Genomic DNA, 18,272 nt, shown 5'->3' with positions numbered 1-18,272 from the left:
AACGTGAAATCCAGCCAACACTCTGATCACCAAACCACACGCCTGAGGGGCTGTGTCTCCCCAGACTGGCTCCCTTTTCTAATTTGCACAAAAGCTCTGCCTGGCTAAGTGGTGGTCCTGTTTTTGGGTACTTGTCGCATCATATGCTGATTGTCCATGTGTTCATCCCCCCTCCCAGCCCTTGTCAAATAAAATGGTCTTCGACACTCTATCCCTGGTGCCCAACACAATGCCTGGAGTATGTAGACTTGTTGAATGGGAGGGTGACTATAGCTGAGTTGGAAGAGCAGGGACACTGGCAGAGATAAACTCTGAAAGCTTTTCTTATTAAGGTGCTCTGGGGAGCCCGAATGCTAATCTAGCTCTTCTCAGTCAGGGAGGAGGGCCAAGGGGGTGAGTTTGGGGGAATCTCAGCTGTCCTCACACCCATGGAGATCAACACAATGGAGTTCAAAGTGGCTCTTTTTAGGGACAAATAGGGATATGATTTGGTGGACTCTTGGGATATAATAACCAAAAGTAAATGATGCAGTAATGCCTAGTCACAGAGGAGTTATCAGGGGCTGTGCAGGAGGGAGAAACACTCAGGGATGTAAGCAGAACCCATGGCACATTGGCTCAGAACACCGAGCCAACACCCTGGGCTGGGGGAAAGAAAGGCACCACATAAGAGACTTACAACCTGATTAGAAAGCTTAAGAGGGAGGGGAGGATAGGGAAACACCCATCTCATCTATGAGAAAAAAATTTCCTGAAGGCGGGGGAACAGAAATTATGTCCAGCTAAATGGTGAGGACTCTGTATCTATACATTCTGGATCCAGTTGGCTGGGAGGGGCCCTTATCTTCTGAAGCCACAGGTGGTACACCAGAGTGGCTGGCGGCTGATATGAGGAGTACATTATGAGGGTGGCAATATTTTTTAGCATTTAAATATATTCCAGCTTCAGGGAATTACTTCTCTAGGTGGGAGGAAGTTTCCTAAGAGGGCACTGTCCAAAACTCCAAATACAGCTTGGGAAGGCTTCATGGAGAAAGAGATCAATGTGACCTATGAAAGAGCAGCACAGTGGCAGGGGATGTCAGCTGAGCCCCACTCAGGGGAAATAAGGAATAAGGAGAGAAGCAGTGGAGCAGGGATCCTGGGCTTACTGATTCTTGATCCACTAACAATGGTCACCAGAACCAATGTCACATTACTCTTGTATAGTCTACCTCCTGCCATGTGCCCCACTCCCAGCCCCAGCTCCATATCCCAAGAAGAAAATCTGGGAAAGAACACCAGCAGCAGACTATGTTGGGGGCAAGTAAGACTGGTGAAGCTGTGGAAATAAGAAGAGGCATCCAGAGTGAGGGTGTAGCTATGAAGTTACTGGAGGGAAAAGTTAGGTTACTGAAGTCATAGGCAAGAAAACAAATGAAGGCAGAGACAGCAAAGTCTGGGGCTTACGTTCTGGAAAATCTCCAAAAATGTAGGGAAACTTGGAACAAAATGCTAAATAGAACTTTCAAAGATGAGTCATTTGTGATTCTCCAGAAAGGGTGGGAGGGCTTACCTCCCTAGGGGTTTGCATCAGGACACTTGCAAGTGGCAGGACAACTGCATGTTGAAACAGCTCCCTCAGCACACAAGTTGTTTTCACAAAAAGAAGCTACAGAAAGGAAAGCTTATAAACTCTTCAGAGTTGAAGAGCTACCAAGATTCAAAGTGCACATGGCATGAGAGAGGTATCAGCTTTACAAAAATGGAGAGCACCAAAATATTTATTTAACATGTATTTACTTAATGTCAGGCCTCGCTGATGAACTAACTGTGCTAGGAGTTGCAGCTGTATGTACAGTGTGATCTCCAGCCTTCCTGGTCAGGCAGAATCAAAGAAGGGTTTTGGGGAATCGAATCATCAACTTGTGTATTATTTCAGACCACCCCTAGCATACTCCCAACAATGTTATGCAGTCAGTCATTCGCCATTTGGGGAAGAAGCACCATCACTGTCCCCAAAATAGCTAAGTAATATTCAGACATTAATTTAAAGTTGCCCTTTAAGTGGACTGAGGGTCACTTGGTAGATTGAATTCAAATGTGCTAAATATTACTCAAGGGCACAAGAGCCCACAAAAGCAATTCAACCTCCACCTGGAGCAGTCTCCATTACTCTTCTGATACCATCAGTGGAATTTCCTGAAGAACCAGTATTTCAAAATTCCAAAGTACTGAAGAATTTCTATAAGGCAGCCAGTTCTCCAGGGCATCCTAAGATTTTTTGTTTCAGAATGGATACATAAATTCAGTCTATTTCCCATTTTTAATAGATTATGAACAAATGATTAGGGAGAATTAATTGTTCTATTACTCTTTAATCACAAAAAAAGTAAGAATTTATCAAGAAGGCACTACTTATGAAACAATTAAGAAGAGCAACTGACTTGGAGCCAAACAAATCTGTACAGCTGCTGGCTGGGTAATCTTGGACCTCTGTGTTTCATCTTCAAAATGGGAATAATAATGATATTTGTCTCACAGTTGATGTAAAAGTAAAATAAGATCACGTCTATACAGTCTAGTCCAGACCTCAGAGAATACTTGATAATTAATATGAAATAATTCTGCTATACCTTAAGTCTAACATTTGTTATGCTTATAAATAAATACTACTAGATGAGCATAACTTGTTCTTGGTATTGTCAGGTAGAGGTTTAAAGTCTCTCATTCATAATGACTAAATCCTAGCCTGCTGTATTTAAAACATCATTGTGCTTAGGCATACATTGTAATGACTATTTCAAGAAATATTCACCTCTTTTTCAGGATCTGGTATGAGGAGACTGACACTAAGACATAATTTGTTTCCATAAGCAAGTTAAGCCAGTTTACTAGCTATGGCTGATACCTGTGACAAAGGGTTGCTCTGAGTCACCTGATCTTGGAGCCCAGCAAGTTCCCTGAGAGCATGATGTTTTGGCAGGTAGGTATTCTGGGGAGGCAACTTGTTGACCAGAAAACTAACCCAAACCAGTGCCAATTAATGGAGGAAGGCACAGACCTCTCTGTGCAAGACAGCCCCTGGACGACTTCTGAAGTTCCAATGACCTTGTGAGAAAGATTAAAAAAACAACAATGAGGAACAGAGTGAACAAGTGGAGACAAGGTGATGTTTGCCTGCTTTCCTCCCATGCATGGTAGAGCAGGGGAGACCCCGAACCAAACTGGGTAGGGGGGTTCTGGAAGAGAGTCCCTGGAGGAGATAGGCTGTAGCCAGTGGTGACCTGCAGTCTTCTCCCCATTCCTAAAAGCAGCAGGCAGAAATGTTGAAATGCAAGAGCAGAGATATCCTGGACCATGCAAGAGGGCAACCTACCCAGCAACTGGAATAGAGCAGCTGGTCTGTTATTAAGATAAGGAAATGTTTTGTATCAGTTGTCATAAATCTCTGCCCTGAGGCCCCCACTGCCTATCCGTCACTCTAGCTGCCATGATCTCTCCTCCAGTAGCCCCTAGCCATCCCTAATATGCAGGAAGTACAGAGTTAACATATGTCACTGCAGGAGGCCTCCAGAACTTTTTCTTTGGTCTGGGCTAGTTATGAAATGTCTAAAGATCCCTGACAGAGGGAAACGCCCAACCCCAAAAGGGGGTTTATTGATCTTCATTGTCTCCAGGAGACAGAGGTGGAGTACCTACAGGATTGGGGAGGGGTCCAGGTGGGCTCTTGAGCTGAGGCCAGGCCACCTGGGTGAGAGATGTAGCCTCTGTGACCTTGGCTGTCATCTGATCCCCCAGCCACATTTCTCTTCCAAAGCCCAAGGCCCAGTTTCCTCAACTGTCCACCCAATTCTATATTTCCATTAATATCTGTCCCGATGCAAACACTGATTTCCAAGGGACAGCTCTGTTTATACTATTGGGTTACTACTGTCTCTCACAAGAACAAAAGTGAAGCAGCAGATCGCTCACCACATGCAGCATCAGCTTGGAGATTATGAAAACCACTCACGGCTGGCCAGCCTTTCCCAATCCACTCACCCACTACTCCGTCTCCATTTGAGGACTCTGGGCCTTCTTTCTTTCACTGATCTCGAACTAGGACAAACCTCCCACTTCAACCAAGAATGCCCCCAAAGTCTGAGACTTGGACATTAAAAACTACTTTCAATTCTTTGTCCTCTTTTATACTGAAAAATAACTCACCACTTACCACTAAGTTTTTAGAAATTAAACCAAAACCATATAGTTCTACAGCCAGTTAGGTCAGAGTGGAGAATAAGTCAGAATGGAGCATAAAGATAATGCTTGACAAGCCTCCCTCCATCTGACACATATGCATATATGGGCATACTCATTCTCCTCTAGAGGCAATCTTTAAGAAAAATATTTCTAAAACTGTTAGGAACTATTAACAGCCTGTTATGACAGCCAGTTTGTATAACTGCCTTGCAGCTATGAGTTTAAGCCAGATCTTTAAAAAGTCCATAGCTCTGTTTTTTTTAATGTGCAGCTACCTGAATTTTACACCTTGTTGGAGATATGGGAGACATTTTATAGTTGTGCTAAGGTTAGGTGATTACTGAAACACAAAAGGAGGCATAATTTCAGCACACTGTGTCCCCTAGGAGACAAGAGGCTTAGGAAGAAGCAAGTAAAATGTCCATGGAACAGAAACTGTTCATTCATCACTAGGTCGATTGGTTACCACAAATAATTTCTTTCCCTGTACAACACAGACCAGCAGGGTTGTCCCTGTTTCACTCAAGAGGAGAAGAGCAGACAGAGACCAGCTGTTTTATTGTGTATAGTCCCAATATCTGTTTCTAATAGCAAGACAACCCTGGATGGAAAATATACAAAGTAATTCAGCTGGCAAGAAATTAGAAGGAAATACCCAGACCCTTGCTTCCCAGTTAATGTATGACACCTTCTGAAGCTAATAATCAAACAGGAAAAGAGAACAAAGGATACTATATATAAATATAATTTTGATTTTCTTATCTGATTAGGTGGTTTTCTGTAATTGTTGGGTTTAATTTTAAAGAAATGCCTGTAAAACAGGAAATCAACTCCAGTACAAAAAATAAAGTCATGTGGAATTTTTGAAAACTGCCACACAGTAGAATTCCTATCCTAATTATAATGAAAATAGAATTCCTGTTTCTTAACTTAAAAAGAAGATATAGTATAAATCTCAACTTTGTTAGCATAGCTGAGCCTGATGTCAAAGTGGCGTATGAAGCAGATCATGGAGACAGCGGCCCCACAGGAGGGGCTGCATGAAGAGAGAGCAGAGGCAGGTGTGAAGGTCCCCAGCAACTGGGAGAGACTTACTTGGGAGTGCCGGTGGGTTTCCAGTACCTGCAGAAGAGGTACTGTCCATCAGCATTGACCAAATGAGGCAGGTCCTGGTACAGAACATTCTGTGGAGTTCGCCTGGGGGAACTTTCCTCTGGCATTCTGAAAGGATCTCCAAGTCCTTGGAAGAAAGGAGGAAATATTCCAAATCAGAAACATGGCAAAAACAGAGGAAAGCCTTGTCAGTAACATTTTTTTTTTTAAGCAGGTTTTTAAAAACTCCATTTCAAAGATTAAACAAACATATATATTTCTTGAACTCTCTCCAATACTGAAAAGTCTCATTTGTTCTTAAGAAAATGCTCACTTTATTTTTTTTAAATGCCTCATTACAGCTTCCCCCCCCCCCTTCCCATCTGTGTTTATTTTAAATCATTTCAGGAAACTTCATCTTAAAGGCTATTTTAGCTGTAATCAAGTGGAAATTATAGTTAGCTCTGTGGGTATAAAGACCCAGCTGCAAGAAAACCCAGCCATCTTCACATTTCCCAGGAAGTTTCAAGGGGCACGATATTGAGGTGATGGTGCTCCCATTAATTCCTCCTGCCTGAAATTCCAAAGATGCCGGGTGAACGAACCTGTTTCCATCTTGTCCTGGTTTTTGCATTCCACAACTACGATAGCCTGGAGAATCAGAGTCGAACACTTAAGGGCTGGTCCCTCATCACCGCGGTCACAGCGCGGCATCAAGCAGTGGGAGAGCCAGTCCCCTACCCCGCGTCCTGCCCTCAGATCCTGCTTTTTGGGCTTTAGGGTTGCAGAGCCCTGCAGCCTGCTTCCAGCTCTCACTGACAAGCTCTAGTTCCTGTCATCAGTTTGCCTAAGCAAATCGCCGAAGGGGCTCGGAAAAGGGAGGGGCCGGGAGCCCAGCATCCACTGCCAGAGAAACTGGGAAACGCTCAGCGCACACCGAGGCAGTGCGCACCCTGGGGCAGCTCGCACACGCACAAATGAGGGTCCCCGAGCTAAAGTCACCCCCGTGGCTCCTGACAAACTTTGTTTCCTGCCTGTATCCGACAGTGCAGGGAATGGAGTCCAGCAGTTGTCACTGGAAATGCCACGGCAAAAACCTGGCGACTTCGCCCTGGTCTCCGGGGACTGGGCAGTGGAGTTGATGTGGACAAGTTGGTCTGGGGGCTGGTGCAAGAGAGCGAGGAGGGCGCGCTCGCACACCCAGACACACATGCGCGCAGTCGTGCACACACGCGCGCGCACAAGAGGTGTAGGAGCCCACGCCCAGCGGGCCAGCGACCCCGAAGCTGCTCCCCACCTCTGGTGACGGCACTTGTAGGCTGGGGCGGGGACCGGGAGGCAGTTACCGGAGCCACGAGCGCCGCTGTTGCGTTCCGGAGTGCCGCAGGTTCCAGTCTGCAGCGGGCCAGGGTCGGGCTGAGCTGCGTGTCGCCGGCTCCGTGGCCACAGGGCGCGGTGACTGAGCCGCCACTTTATCCCTGGCCAGGCTGGCGGTGGGGGCGGCCCGCGGTGGGTGGGGAAACGGGAGACTGGCGGGCGGCGCGGGGAGGCGGCGCTCAGGGCCCACGTGTGCCTGGCCCACGGGGAGGAGCAGGAGCTCAGACCGTGAACTCCGTCACACTCTCCTCGCGCCTGCCTCGTGGGCTTCCACGCCCCAGGGTAGCCACTGGGGGACTGTCACAGGTCCCTGAATGGATCTAGACTCTCTGGAGCCTCAGCGCTGGAGGGCACACCACACCCATCCTCACGGATGCACGCACACAACGCAGGCACGCAAACCCACACACATAGGGACACACACACCACACACAGAGACAGCACATACACAAAGACAGACACATGCCATCCACAGAGACACACAGACCCACATAGATACACAGAGAGGAACATGTATGCAGAGAGACACACACTCAGAGACACCCCACACAGATACACACATATACATACCCAGGCATACATACATCATACACATATGGGCAGACACTCGTATCACACACACACATACAGGCACACTCACATCCACACAGTCACACACAGTCTGATATACAAATAAAAAGTTGGTATGTGTGGGGGTGCAAAAAACCCCTAGGAAGCAGGAAAGAGGCAGGCTGGTGTAAGCCTTCTTCCTCCCTCCGCATCCCCAGCAACCCTCCCATGCCCCAGGAGTCAGGTCCCCAAACAAAATCTCTGCTGCATCTACATTGGCCAGGAAAAAGTCTGAAAGCTGTCCAAGACAACAAGCGATGTAGCTTGAAGGGGTACAAGATGGAGCATTGGACTTAGAGTCCAGACTACCTGGGTTCACATTTGCCCTGTGACCCTCAATCTCATTTCCTGCAACTCAGGAATGACACTACTTATGTCCCCATGGAGTGTGCGTGACACACGTCCTCTTCTCACACTGACCTCAGCAGGCCTTTGTTTCCTTCCTTCTTTCACAAAAAACTTTACACCATAACAGTGTTGGAAAGAACTGTTGTCCTCCAGAAACTGCTGGCTCAATATCATACTGTGTGGGGAGGCCCAGGCTTAGAGTCTGAGATCTAATTTAAGAAATAAAACAATAGCCTTTGAGAAGCAGCTTAGAACATTTTCAGCCATTATTTCTTCAAGTACTTTTTCAGCCCTACCATCTTGTCTCTTCTCCTTTTGAACTTTAATAATATGTATGTTAGAACTTTCATTGTAGCTCCATAGGTCCCTGAGGCTCTATTCATTTTTTTCCCAATCTATTTTCTCTCTGTTGCCCAACAGATAATTTCTATTGTTCTATCTTCCAGGTTACTGATTCTTTCCTCTGTCCCCACCATTCTGCTTTTGAACCCCTCCAATGAACTTTTAATTCAGTTATTATGTTTTTCAGTACCAAAATATCCATTTGGGTCATCTTTAGCTTTTCTCTTCCTCTGCTGAGAACTTCCCATTTTTTCTTAGTTTCAGGCACATTCACAATTGCTCATTAACGCATTTTTATCATAGCTGCTTTAAAAATCTCTTCTTTCTGTTGGCGTCTATTCACTTTTTTAAAATTCAATTTTAGATCTCTCCGATTCTTATTAAGATGTGTGATTTTTCTTTTGAAACCTGGACCTTTTTTTGGTAATGTTATAAGACTCTGGATCTCATTTAAACCTCATGTTTCATCTGGCCTCCTCTGCTCCAGGCCTGGAGTTTGGGGACTGGGTGGGGGTGGGGATCTGCCTCATTCTTTCCAGGTAGAGATAAAAGCGTAGATCTCCCATTCAACCTATGTGGTATGGGCCCTCTGATACTTGACTGATGTAGAAAGGTTAATATCTGAAAGTTTTCTGTCTTGCCCAGTTTTCCCTCTTCTGGTCTTTTGGCTGGAAAGAGCAAGCTTTTGTTGGGTACTCTCTGGTATGTCCCCATGGCATTTATGGGTTCAGCTCCAAGTCTGGAATATATGAGGCAAAGTAAAATTCAGGGACCTCACCACCATGTTGTTTGTTGGGTTTCAGCTTCCGAGACTGATCTGCCTTTTTTTTTCTACCTTTTAGAGCCTCCTTATGTTTGTTTTAATACAATGTCCAAGGCTTTTAGTTGTACTTTGCTAGAGTGATAGGGACAAGCACGTCTCCTCTGCCTATGCAGATACAGAAGTTTGGCTAGCTATTTCAGTGCTCCACTGACTAACTGCATAATTTTTCAGAGAGTTACCTGGCTGACCTCCCTCCTTGCCTAACACAAGAGAATATGGCTACTCCTCCAGCCCTTGGCCAAGATCAGTTAAGATCATATCTATGGGGCACTCAGCACAACCCCCCAGGTCAACAGCTTGGTGGCCGTGATGTCAAATCTGATCCAAGAGAAAAGTACTTTTTGCCTGATAAATTTTTAATGTTAATTTTAAAAATTAGTGCTTTTGTATGTAAATCCAGGTTCCTAGACTTCTTGAATTGCAGAGGGGTATGGTCACTTAGTGCCATGGTGTCAGCCATGTTGAGCATGAGGTGTCTATACAAGGGAATGGATTTGTGGGTCTGTAAGCAAAGAAAAAAATCAGGCTGGAGGCATAGTAGTTGGCCCATAAATGGTCTCTGCATCTGTGGGAGAGGGTGCCCTCACCCCAGGAGAGTAGGCAGGTAGATGTGGCTTGACAATCTGTATACTGCATCCGGCCAGCAGGAGGTTTAGCTTGGCCTACACAGTGCTTTCAAAATATTTGAGTCAATAGCCAACATTTAAAAATCAGGATGTTTCATGTAACAGTCCTGGTTTCTGGATTTCCTCTGAAAGGACAAAGGCCTGGCAACAAGGGGCCACTTTTGTGCCAGGCGTTGGTCTGTACAATGGCTGGGTGGAGGCTGCCCTCTTCAGGTGGTATCTGCATCTGCTCATCTGCCTACCTTTCTACTGTGCTCACCTCCAAAATGCTAATCCTTGAGTTTTTGGTTTGCTTTACTGGGTTGGAACAGGAAGGAGGAGGAATATGTTTTGATGGTGGTGGGCAGGGTATGACATGTAAATCCTGACATTTTGAGTTCTCTGGGACATCCAGGTAGAGGCATTGTGGTCATTACAGGTGCAGTGTGAGACTAAGGATAGAGATGAAAATTGGGAAGTAATAGGTGATTGGTATCATGAGAATGAGTTAGATTGCCCATGACATGTAAACTGGAGGAAGAAATGGGCCTAGAAGAGATCCTTGTGAGGATAAGGGGAAGGAGGAAAAGAAGGAGGAGATGAGTTGTCAAAGGTAATAGAGACAAAGGAGGAGACCTGGAAGGTGTGATTTCAGTAATCCAAAGGCACAGCATTTTGGAAGAAAAAGGACTAACAAAGGCTAATGCTGCCCAGAAGTCAAAGAGGTCTAAGATATATCCCATAGATTTAATAACAAGGAAGTTATTTGTGACCTTGGGGAGAACCTAGTTCATGGATTAATCAGGGCAGAAGACAGCCTGCTGTGAGTTATAAAGTGAGTGGAAAATAAGTGGCAACCTCAATTTGACACCCCTTCAAGATGTTTTCTATGAACAGGAAGCAGTAGAGAATGTTCGCAAAGTTTATGGATTTCAGAGCCAGACAGCCTTCTTTCAATCCTGGCTCTGTTAACTGCAGCTCCACAGTCTTGAGCAGTTGATATACCCTCTTTATGACTCTACCGAGCAGGTTAATTACCTAGCACAATGCCTGGCACCTGGTAGATAGGATGCAATAAAATCTCCCCATTATTAGATTAAAGTAATATATACATATGTTCAATATTCCAATGAGAACTAAAAAGTTAACAATGAATTGTGAGCCTTCTTCCCATTCTGTGCCATGGTTCCTGTCCACAGAAGCAACCAACCCTGCAGGTTCTTGTGTGGCCTTCCAGAGTTTCTCTGAGGTTTGTTCTATCAATGGCCTTTGTGAACAGTCTCTCTGTCCCTGTGTCATTTGCACTGTGCTTTTGCAGCTATTTCCATAAAGAGGTGGAGTCTCCTTTCCCCTCTCTTGAATCTGGGTTGGCCTGGTAACTTACCCTGGCCAATAGAATGTGGTGGAAGTGACACTAAGCCCAGTCCATGCCCAGGCGTCTAAGGCCTGACATGCTTCCTCTTACTCCCACTTTTCTCTACTATGTGAACCAGCCTGACCAGCTCAATTGAGCAATGACTGAGGCATGTGGATGTTGAGACAGATGGAAGAAGCTGATGCTCCCCAGCAGACAAGAAGCCAACCTCCATCTACTCAGCTGACCTGAAGTTGCTGGTAGATGCCTGAAGGTATCCAGCTGGGACTGAAAGAACCACCCAGTTAAGCCCAGCTCTGATCTGCTGACCCACAGCATCATGAGCTAAATAACTGGTTGTTGTTTTAAGCCATTCAGTTTTGGGATAGCTTGTTATGCAGCAATATTTAACTGATGCAGCTTGTCACCATTACATTTGCCATCTTACAACTTCAAGTTATACTTTCTCCATAATCATTGTGGGACCTGGCAGAAAGGATTCAAAGTTCAAAATCTAAACATTTAAAAAAATTACTGATAATTTAGATAGGAAGAGAAAGGAAAAAGGAAGCCTTTGTACTATATAGTATCTACAAAAAGGAACTTACAAATGACAAAGGGAACAAACAAATTAATAGAATGCACTCAATGTTGTGACTAAAAAGGTCACAAATATTCTTAATGATAGGGTATGTTGTTTTGTCTTATTGAAATACTCTTATAATTCCAACTCCCCAAATCATTTCTGCATTGGTCCCTTTTCCTTATTTTTCCCATAGAGTCTTGAGTTTCTTCTTTGTAGATTCTTCCTGCATAGAAGATTTGGGACCAGCAACTAATGTTCATGGCTGAGAAAGAATGGCTGGGTATTAAATTCAAGTGTAAGCTCTAAAATGTCCATGGGTGCAGAAAAGTTACCAAGCGTTAACTCATTTCTCCACTTGACTTTTCCATAAAGACACAGTTGTAAAAGTCATTGGAAACAATTGTGCCAAGTGAGCAGGTGTCAAGGGCAACTTCCTGCCTTTCCTTGACCTCTAAGAGTCATGTAGGAAAGACAAGCAGTGAATTTTGAATCCTGTTAGTGTGGTTCCCATAGAAGTTACACCGATTAGAATCAAAACAGGGAAGTAAATTAATATGTGCTGATGAAAGTGCTGATATCATAATAAATGGACTTTGTGGGTGGGCTCTAACATGGAATTTTACAGCTGAGTAAACAGTACCTGTCCACTTTCTTGCCCAAGTCCAGATGTGGGGAAGTGGCAAAACCCACCATTGAGCCCCATCTGTCTACCTGCTATGTTCTCTCCTTTTCTGTAGACTGATGTGTGGATTGAGGTTGCTGGGGAAGATAACGCAGGTGTCCAGCATCCAGGGAATTAAATCACACTCAGCTTCACTGTGAGGAAGTCTTCTCTTTCACCTTTCTGATGAGTAAAAGGCAAAGCTTTCATTAAGGTTTATGGATCTGTAATATGCTCCACTTGCTCATCTCCCTGTTTAATAAATGTGACCATATGCCACTACATGTAAACCAAATAGCTTTGTTCTCATTCATTTATTTGTAGAGTTACATTAAATTTGTGGCAAGTGTCCATTTTCTATTTAAAAGACATTTTTTTTTAGAACTAATATTGGGTACTTCCAGGCAAGATAGCAGCTTAGATAAACACAGCTCACCACTTTGCACAACCACATCAAAATTACAACTAAAATATAGAACAACCATGACTCAGAACCATCAGAAATTAAATTGAATGGAAGCCTGACAACTATGAAATTAAAGAAATCACATCCATCCAGACTGGAAGGAGAGGCACAGATGTGGAATGGGCTGCTCCCACATCCATGTGTGGTGAATAAAAATTTTGAAGGGATATCTCAGGAGCACAAACTCCAAGTCAACACCAGGCCCCAGCCTGCAGCCTAGGGTTCCAGTGCCAGGAGGATAAGTCCCCATAACTTCTGGCTGCAAAAACCAGCAGGGACTGAGTTGGTAGAAGAAACTTCTGGAGTTCCAAGCAGTTCCTCTTAAAGGACCCACACATGGACTTAATCTCACTCCTTGTGAGCTCCAGCACCAGGGTAGCAGCTCAAGAGGCTCCAGTGGCATGCAGAGGGGAGCTGAAGTATCTGGTATCAAGTCAGAAGCTGAGGAACAGCTTTCTCCCAGACAGAAAGGCAAGCAGAGGTCATTGTCCATTTCCTGAACCCTCCCCCAACAGAGCCACAGAGCCAAGAGCTGGCAGGCAGGTGACATATCTGAGATTCCATCAACCTGGCTAACACTGTTTGCCCTTTCTTGGAGATTTCCTGAGACTCCATTCCACCCAACTTTTGGGCCAAACCAAGCTGTTAACAGAGACTTTTTCATATGAGTGTCTCGTATTGGCTCATGCTTCATAACTTCTTAAATCCTATAGAACAAACCACAGCTGACCTCAGTAAGCTCCCAGCCCCTATAACTCTTTTTAAGTGGCCCCAGGCCCAGCACTAGCAGCAGCCAGCCTGGATTCACAGTGTGGCTTTTCCTGGGAATCTCCAAACCCAGCATAGTAGCAGCCTTCTCAGATTGCTTTATAGCTCATGCAGGGTGGCCCTGGGAAGAACACAGGTAGGAGCTGACCTTGACCTGCACCACCTGGAAACCTCAGAGCCTGCACATCCATTAGAGAGCTACAGACCTCATTGGAGCACCACTGCCCTGCCCCTGCCAAGCCAATCCTCCATGGAGGGAAGAGGTTGGTGGTCAGTGGTCACTGCCAGTGCTTGCAGCCAACTGACCTGTGTAAATCCCTTCCATTGACCTTCCAACAGCAATCAAAGCTCAGCTACAAGAAGAGGGTGTACTCAACCCACATGAAGGGTGTACCTCAAGTACCTAGCTTGGGTGACAGGGGAGGCTATGACATTGGACCTTATAGGACACCTAATGCATTAGGCCACACTCCAAGACAGAGGGGTATAGCAGCTCTACCTACTACATATAAACAAACACAGGAAGGCTGCCAAAATGTGAAGACAAAGAAACATGGCCCAAATGAAAAAAAAAGATCAAAACCCCAGAAAAAGAACTAAACAAAATGGAGATAAACAATCTATCAGATGCAGAGTTTAAAACACTGGTTATAAGGAAGCTCAAGGAACTTAGTAAGGACCTCAAGAGCATTAAAAAATATCTAGTCAGAAATGAAGTTTTCACTAATTAAAATAAAGAACAATTTACAGGGAAATAACAGTAGAGTGGATGAAGCTGATAATCAAATCAATTATTTGGAACATAAGGAAGTAAAAAACAAGCAATCAGAACAACAAGAAAAAAAAAGAATCCAAACAAAACAAGGATATTGTAAGCAACTTCTGAGACAACTTCAAGTGTTCCAATATTCACATCATAGGGGTGCCAGAAGGAGAAGAGAAAGAGCAAGACATTGGAAATCTATTTGAAAAAATAATTAAAGGAAACCCTTAATTTGGTGAAGGAAATAGGCATACAAGTCCAGGAAGCACCCAGAGTCCCAAACAAGATGGATGCAAAGAGGCCCACTTCAAGACACATCATAATTAAAATGCCAAAGTTTAAAGGTAAAGAGAATCTTAAAAGCAGCGAGAGAAAAGCAGTTAGTTGCTTACAGGGGAGTTCCCATAAGACTGTCAGTTGATTTCTCAAAAGAAACTTTGCTGGCTAGAAGAAATTGGCAAGAAATTTTCAAAGTGGTGAATAGCAGGAACCTACAGCCAAGATCACTCTACCCAACAAAGCTATCATTTAGAATTGAAGGGCAGATAAAGAGCTTCTCAGACAGGAAAAAATTAAAGGAGTTCATCATCACCAAACCATTATTATGTGAAATGTTAAAGGGATTTATTTAAGAAAAAGAAGATCAAAACTATGAACAATGAAATGGCAATAAATACATATCTATTAACAATTGAAATAAAGAACAAACTAAGCAAACAAGAACAGAAACAGAATCATGGATATTGAGAGGATTTTAGATGTGGGGGCAAAGAAGTGAGGGTATTAAGAAGTACAAATAAGTAGTTACAGAATAGCCATTGGGATGTAAAGTTCAGCATAGGAAATAGAGTAGCTAAAGAACTTATATGTGTGACTTGTGGACATGAACAATGGTGGGGAAATAACCCAAGGCAGTGGAGAGTGCTAGGTGGAGGGGGCAAAGGGGGAAAAATTGGGACAATTTTCCCAATTCAATAAAATATAATGAAAAAAATAGAAATAAAAAAGACATTTAAAAAAATTCTCACCTTAGAATATGTTTCTATTGATTTTAGAGAGAGAAGGAAAGGAGGAGGGGAGAGAGAGAAAGTGGGAAACATCAATGTGAAAGAGATACATTAGTTGGCTGCCTCCTGTACTTGCCCTGACCTGGGATTGAAACTGCAGCTTAGGTATGTGCCCTGACCCTGAATCGAACCTGAACCTTTTGGTGTATTGGATGATGCTCCAACCAACTGAATCACCTGGCCAGGGCTCACTTTCTATATAAAGAAACCTTTTAAAATAAATGAAGTTTAAAACATGGGTTGAATTAAAGGAATAAATTAAATTAATAATAGATTATGTGGGATATTGATCTGGCAAAGCCGTAGTGTCAGTGGGGTGGCCATAACCATGGTTGGGGACATGCAGATGGTATTGGCTGGTGGGAGAAGTGAGCATGGGCATGCCTTCCCTCCCTCCCACCCTGAGGCCAGACTTCCTGGGTCAGGCTCCTTCCACCCTAGCTGATACTTCCCTTCCAGGTTTCAGCTTTCTGTGGGTCAGGAAAAGGACTAGCCCAGATAGTCCTCTAGGTTCCTTCTAGTTCTCAGAAACAGTTACTCTGTGGGTGGCTATTTTTGCTATGTAGTCACACACCAGGACCAGGGCTATTGGGAAAGGCCATTAAGTACAATCAAATCTACTAAGATGAAAACACAGGTTCCCACCCACATACCACCTTCTTTAAATGCTTTTGGCAAATCCAGAAGGTCAGCATTAGTAACTAGGCCCAATCACTTACTGGTAAAGGAAAAATTCTTCCACTAACCTGGTTAATGGACCAGTTAAAGGTTATATATGCTAAAAAATATTCCATCGGGGTAAATGTAAGCACAAATAAAATGGACTCTGCTAGCAAGTAACAGTGGTGGGTCACACATGTGTATTCTTCTATTTTACTTTTTGAAAAACATTTTTTTGACTTCTCTTAAAATAGATGCACTGACCTAAGTTTGACTTTTGAAGTCAAATAAAAGTGGCTATGTTTAGCTAGGGAAAGTCCAATGAAGGTTGAGTAACAATGCAGAAACTGCTGTATATGAATAGACAATTCTGGATAACCTAGGCAAGTTTGAGAGTACAGAGCACAGTTTTTCTAATGAATAGTGTGTTTTTTCTAGTTTGCTTTTATTTGGCTGGTTTGGGTCAGAGAGATTATGTGTTGTGCCTGATAAGGGCACTGACCCAGAGGTCTGAATCAGCTCTTGGACTTATAAGCTCTGTGACCTTGAGCAAATTATTTAGGCTCTCTGTGCCTCAGTTTCCTCATCAGTAAAATGGAAGCAATGATAGTATTTATGTTATAGTATTGTGGTGATAACTATATGAATTAACACATTAAAGTGCTTAGAACAGTCCTTGGCATACAGCAAAAGCTTTATGTGCAAGTTATATTATTATGATTATCTTTAAAACAGCCATAAACTCTCCCCTCCAAATTGTCTTTGTCGATATCACACATCTGATAACCTGTGTCTCATGAGATCATGTTACTTTATACAATGTTAAATGTACATTTCCATGTACATTTCTTTGTACATGAAGCAAAATTGTCAAGCCTTGGGGGGAATTCCACAATTGGAAGGTATCCTAGACTTCATCTTGTCTAAAGCCATTATTTTGTAGATGAAGCAACTGAGACCAGATACACAGTAACTTTGCTGTGGGTGATTAATTCTGAGTTAGAACAAGAGTCTGAGCCTCTATCTTTGTATCTCCAGTACTATCTTCATCATTTCCTTTCATTCCCAGTGGATTCTGAGTGTTTAGGTTATAAAAACCAATTGAAAACCAGGAATTGGAATGTTTGGGATCTCTTACCCATACTCTGCTACAGGCCTGTGTGAGATTTCCTTCTTTCAAATCCTTGAGAGGTCTCTGTGAACATTTCTTTTCTCTGATTTGTTTCTTTTTCGACCACCAGGCAACACCTTCTGTTTTCTAACAATGGGCTAAGGGGGTGGCCCAGGGCCTAAGGAAGGACACTAGATTCTCCCTGGCTGACTCTTGAGCAGAGCGCATAGGATGGAAGGCACAGAAGACTCTTACTCAGAGTCCTGCTCTCCTGGCAAGGTGGCTACATATTAGAGCTGTGGGAGGCCGGTGCATGTCCTGAGTCCTATGCTGTTGTTTCCAAACCTGGTCTATAGTATAGTGCATTCTGTGAGTAATCCAGCAGACCTCAGATGAGGTCCTCTTTGACTTAAGTCAGCTAGATTTGATTTTCATTGCTTGCAATCAAAGAATCTTGACAGATACAGTTTACTCTATTAACCTAACCTACCAGAGCTATTGGGAAAATTCCTAGCAGATTGAAAGATGGTTAGAAACATGGGGAATGGGAATTGAGGGGCATGCAGTAGAGACGTCTGGAGGAAGAGAAAGAAAGAGCTGTGAGTAGAGTAACAATAAGGAGTCTCTTTAGATCAGCCTGGAGAAAGCTCACTGGGAAGACTGAGAAATATGAATTATGTCAAAGCAAGAAGTTGGCATATTTAAATCTTCAAGTGAGTGTGTGTGTGTGTGTGAAAGAGAGAGAGAGAGAGAGAGAGAGAGAGAGAGAGAGAGAGAAACTTGGAAACAGAAAAACAAGAAACTGAGAGAGGAAAACTTCCAGAGACTATTTTCTCTCTCAGTAAAGTCCACCAACTGCTACAGCAAAAGTGTTGTACAGGAAGCCCTTAAAAATGCAACAAAAAATTGTTTTAAGGACAGTTTTGACAATTACAAGTCAGTCTCCATTTGTTGTTTCTTTCATTCATTCAACTTGTATTTATTAAGCAGTTGCTATATGCCAGCCAGTGTGCTGGATGCTGGCTATGGAGCTAAACACCACCATTCTTCCCCTCACATGATTTCCAGTCCAGTGAGAAAGAGGGGCAAGAAAGCAGATAATCACAGCCAGGAAAGTGGGGAGTAGGCGAGGCTACAAAAGATCAAGTAGTGGTTCTTACAAGAAATCATGTGACAGCAACATCCATCTTCAATAGTCAGAGGATGATATGCACAGACTCCAGGAGAGTCCCTAGTGTGTCATCTGTAGCTTATCTTTCCTTTAACTCAGTTGTCCCTTTCAGGCTTTAGCATGGAGGAAAGGAGCATGGATATGCCAAGCTGGGCTTCACTCTGGTTCCCAAAGTCCTGATGGCTTGACACACTGCTTTCCTAGGGACATGCATATGACCCCCTATTTCCTTACTACTGAAGTTG

General features: G+C 43.7%; 1 protein-coding gene across 5 annotated transcripts in view; it reads right to left on the bottom strand.

The window, feature by feature from the left end:
- The window catches only part of MGLL (monoglyceride lipase), a 190,240-nt gene that overhangs the window by 156,148 nt on the left and 15,820 nt on the right, over positions 1–18,272 (bottom strand). Inside the window, exons 1-2 of one of the 5 annotated variants that reach the window (XM_054587497.1) lie at positions 6,663–6,805; positions 5,320–5,464 (exon numbers count right to left, since the gene is read on the bottom strand). In XM_054587497.1, coding sequence (XP_054443472.1) covers positions 5,320–5,444 — 125 coding nt within the window. In that variant the 5' untranslated portion in view covers positions 5,445–5,464; positions 6,663–6,805. Of the gene's footprint in view, positions 1–5,319; positions 5,465–5,921; positions 6,284–6,613; positions 6,806–18,272 lie in introns of those variants that run through there. The other 4 variants (XM_054587496.1, XM_054587494.1, XM_054587493.1 and 1 more) reach the window with 4 other exon arrangements.

This window comes from Pteronotus mesoamericanus, unplaced genomic scaffold, assembly GCF_021234165.1.
Source record: "Pteronotus mesoamericanus isolate MK-2021 breed Mesoamerican mustached bat unplaced genomic scaffold, CSHL_Meso_final scaffold_118, whole genome shotgun sequence".
NCBI classification, from domain to species: Eukaryota; Metazoa; Chordata; class Mammalia; order Chiroptera; family Mormoopidae; genus Pteronotus; species Pteronotus mesoamericanus.
This window is presented reverse-complemented; position numbering and strand designations above follow the sequence as displayed.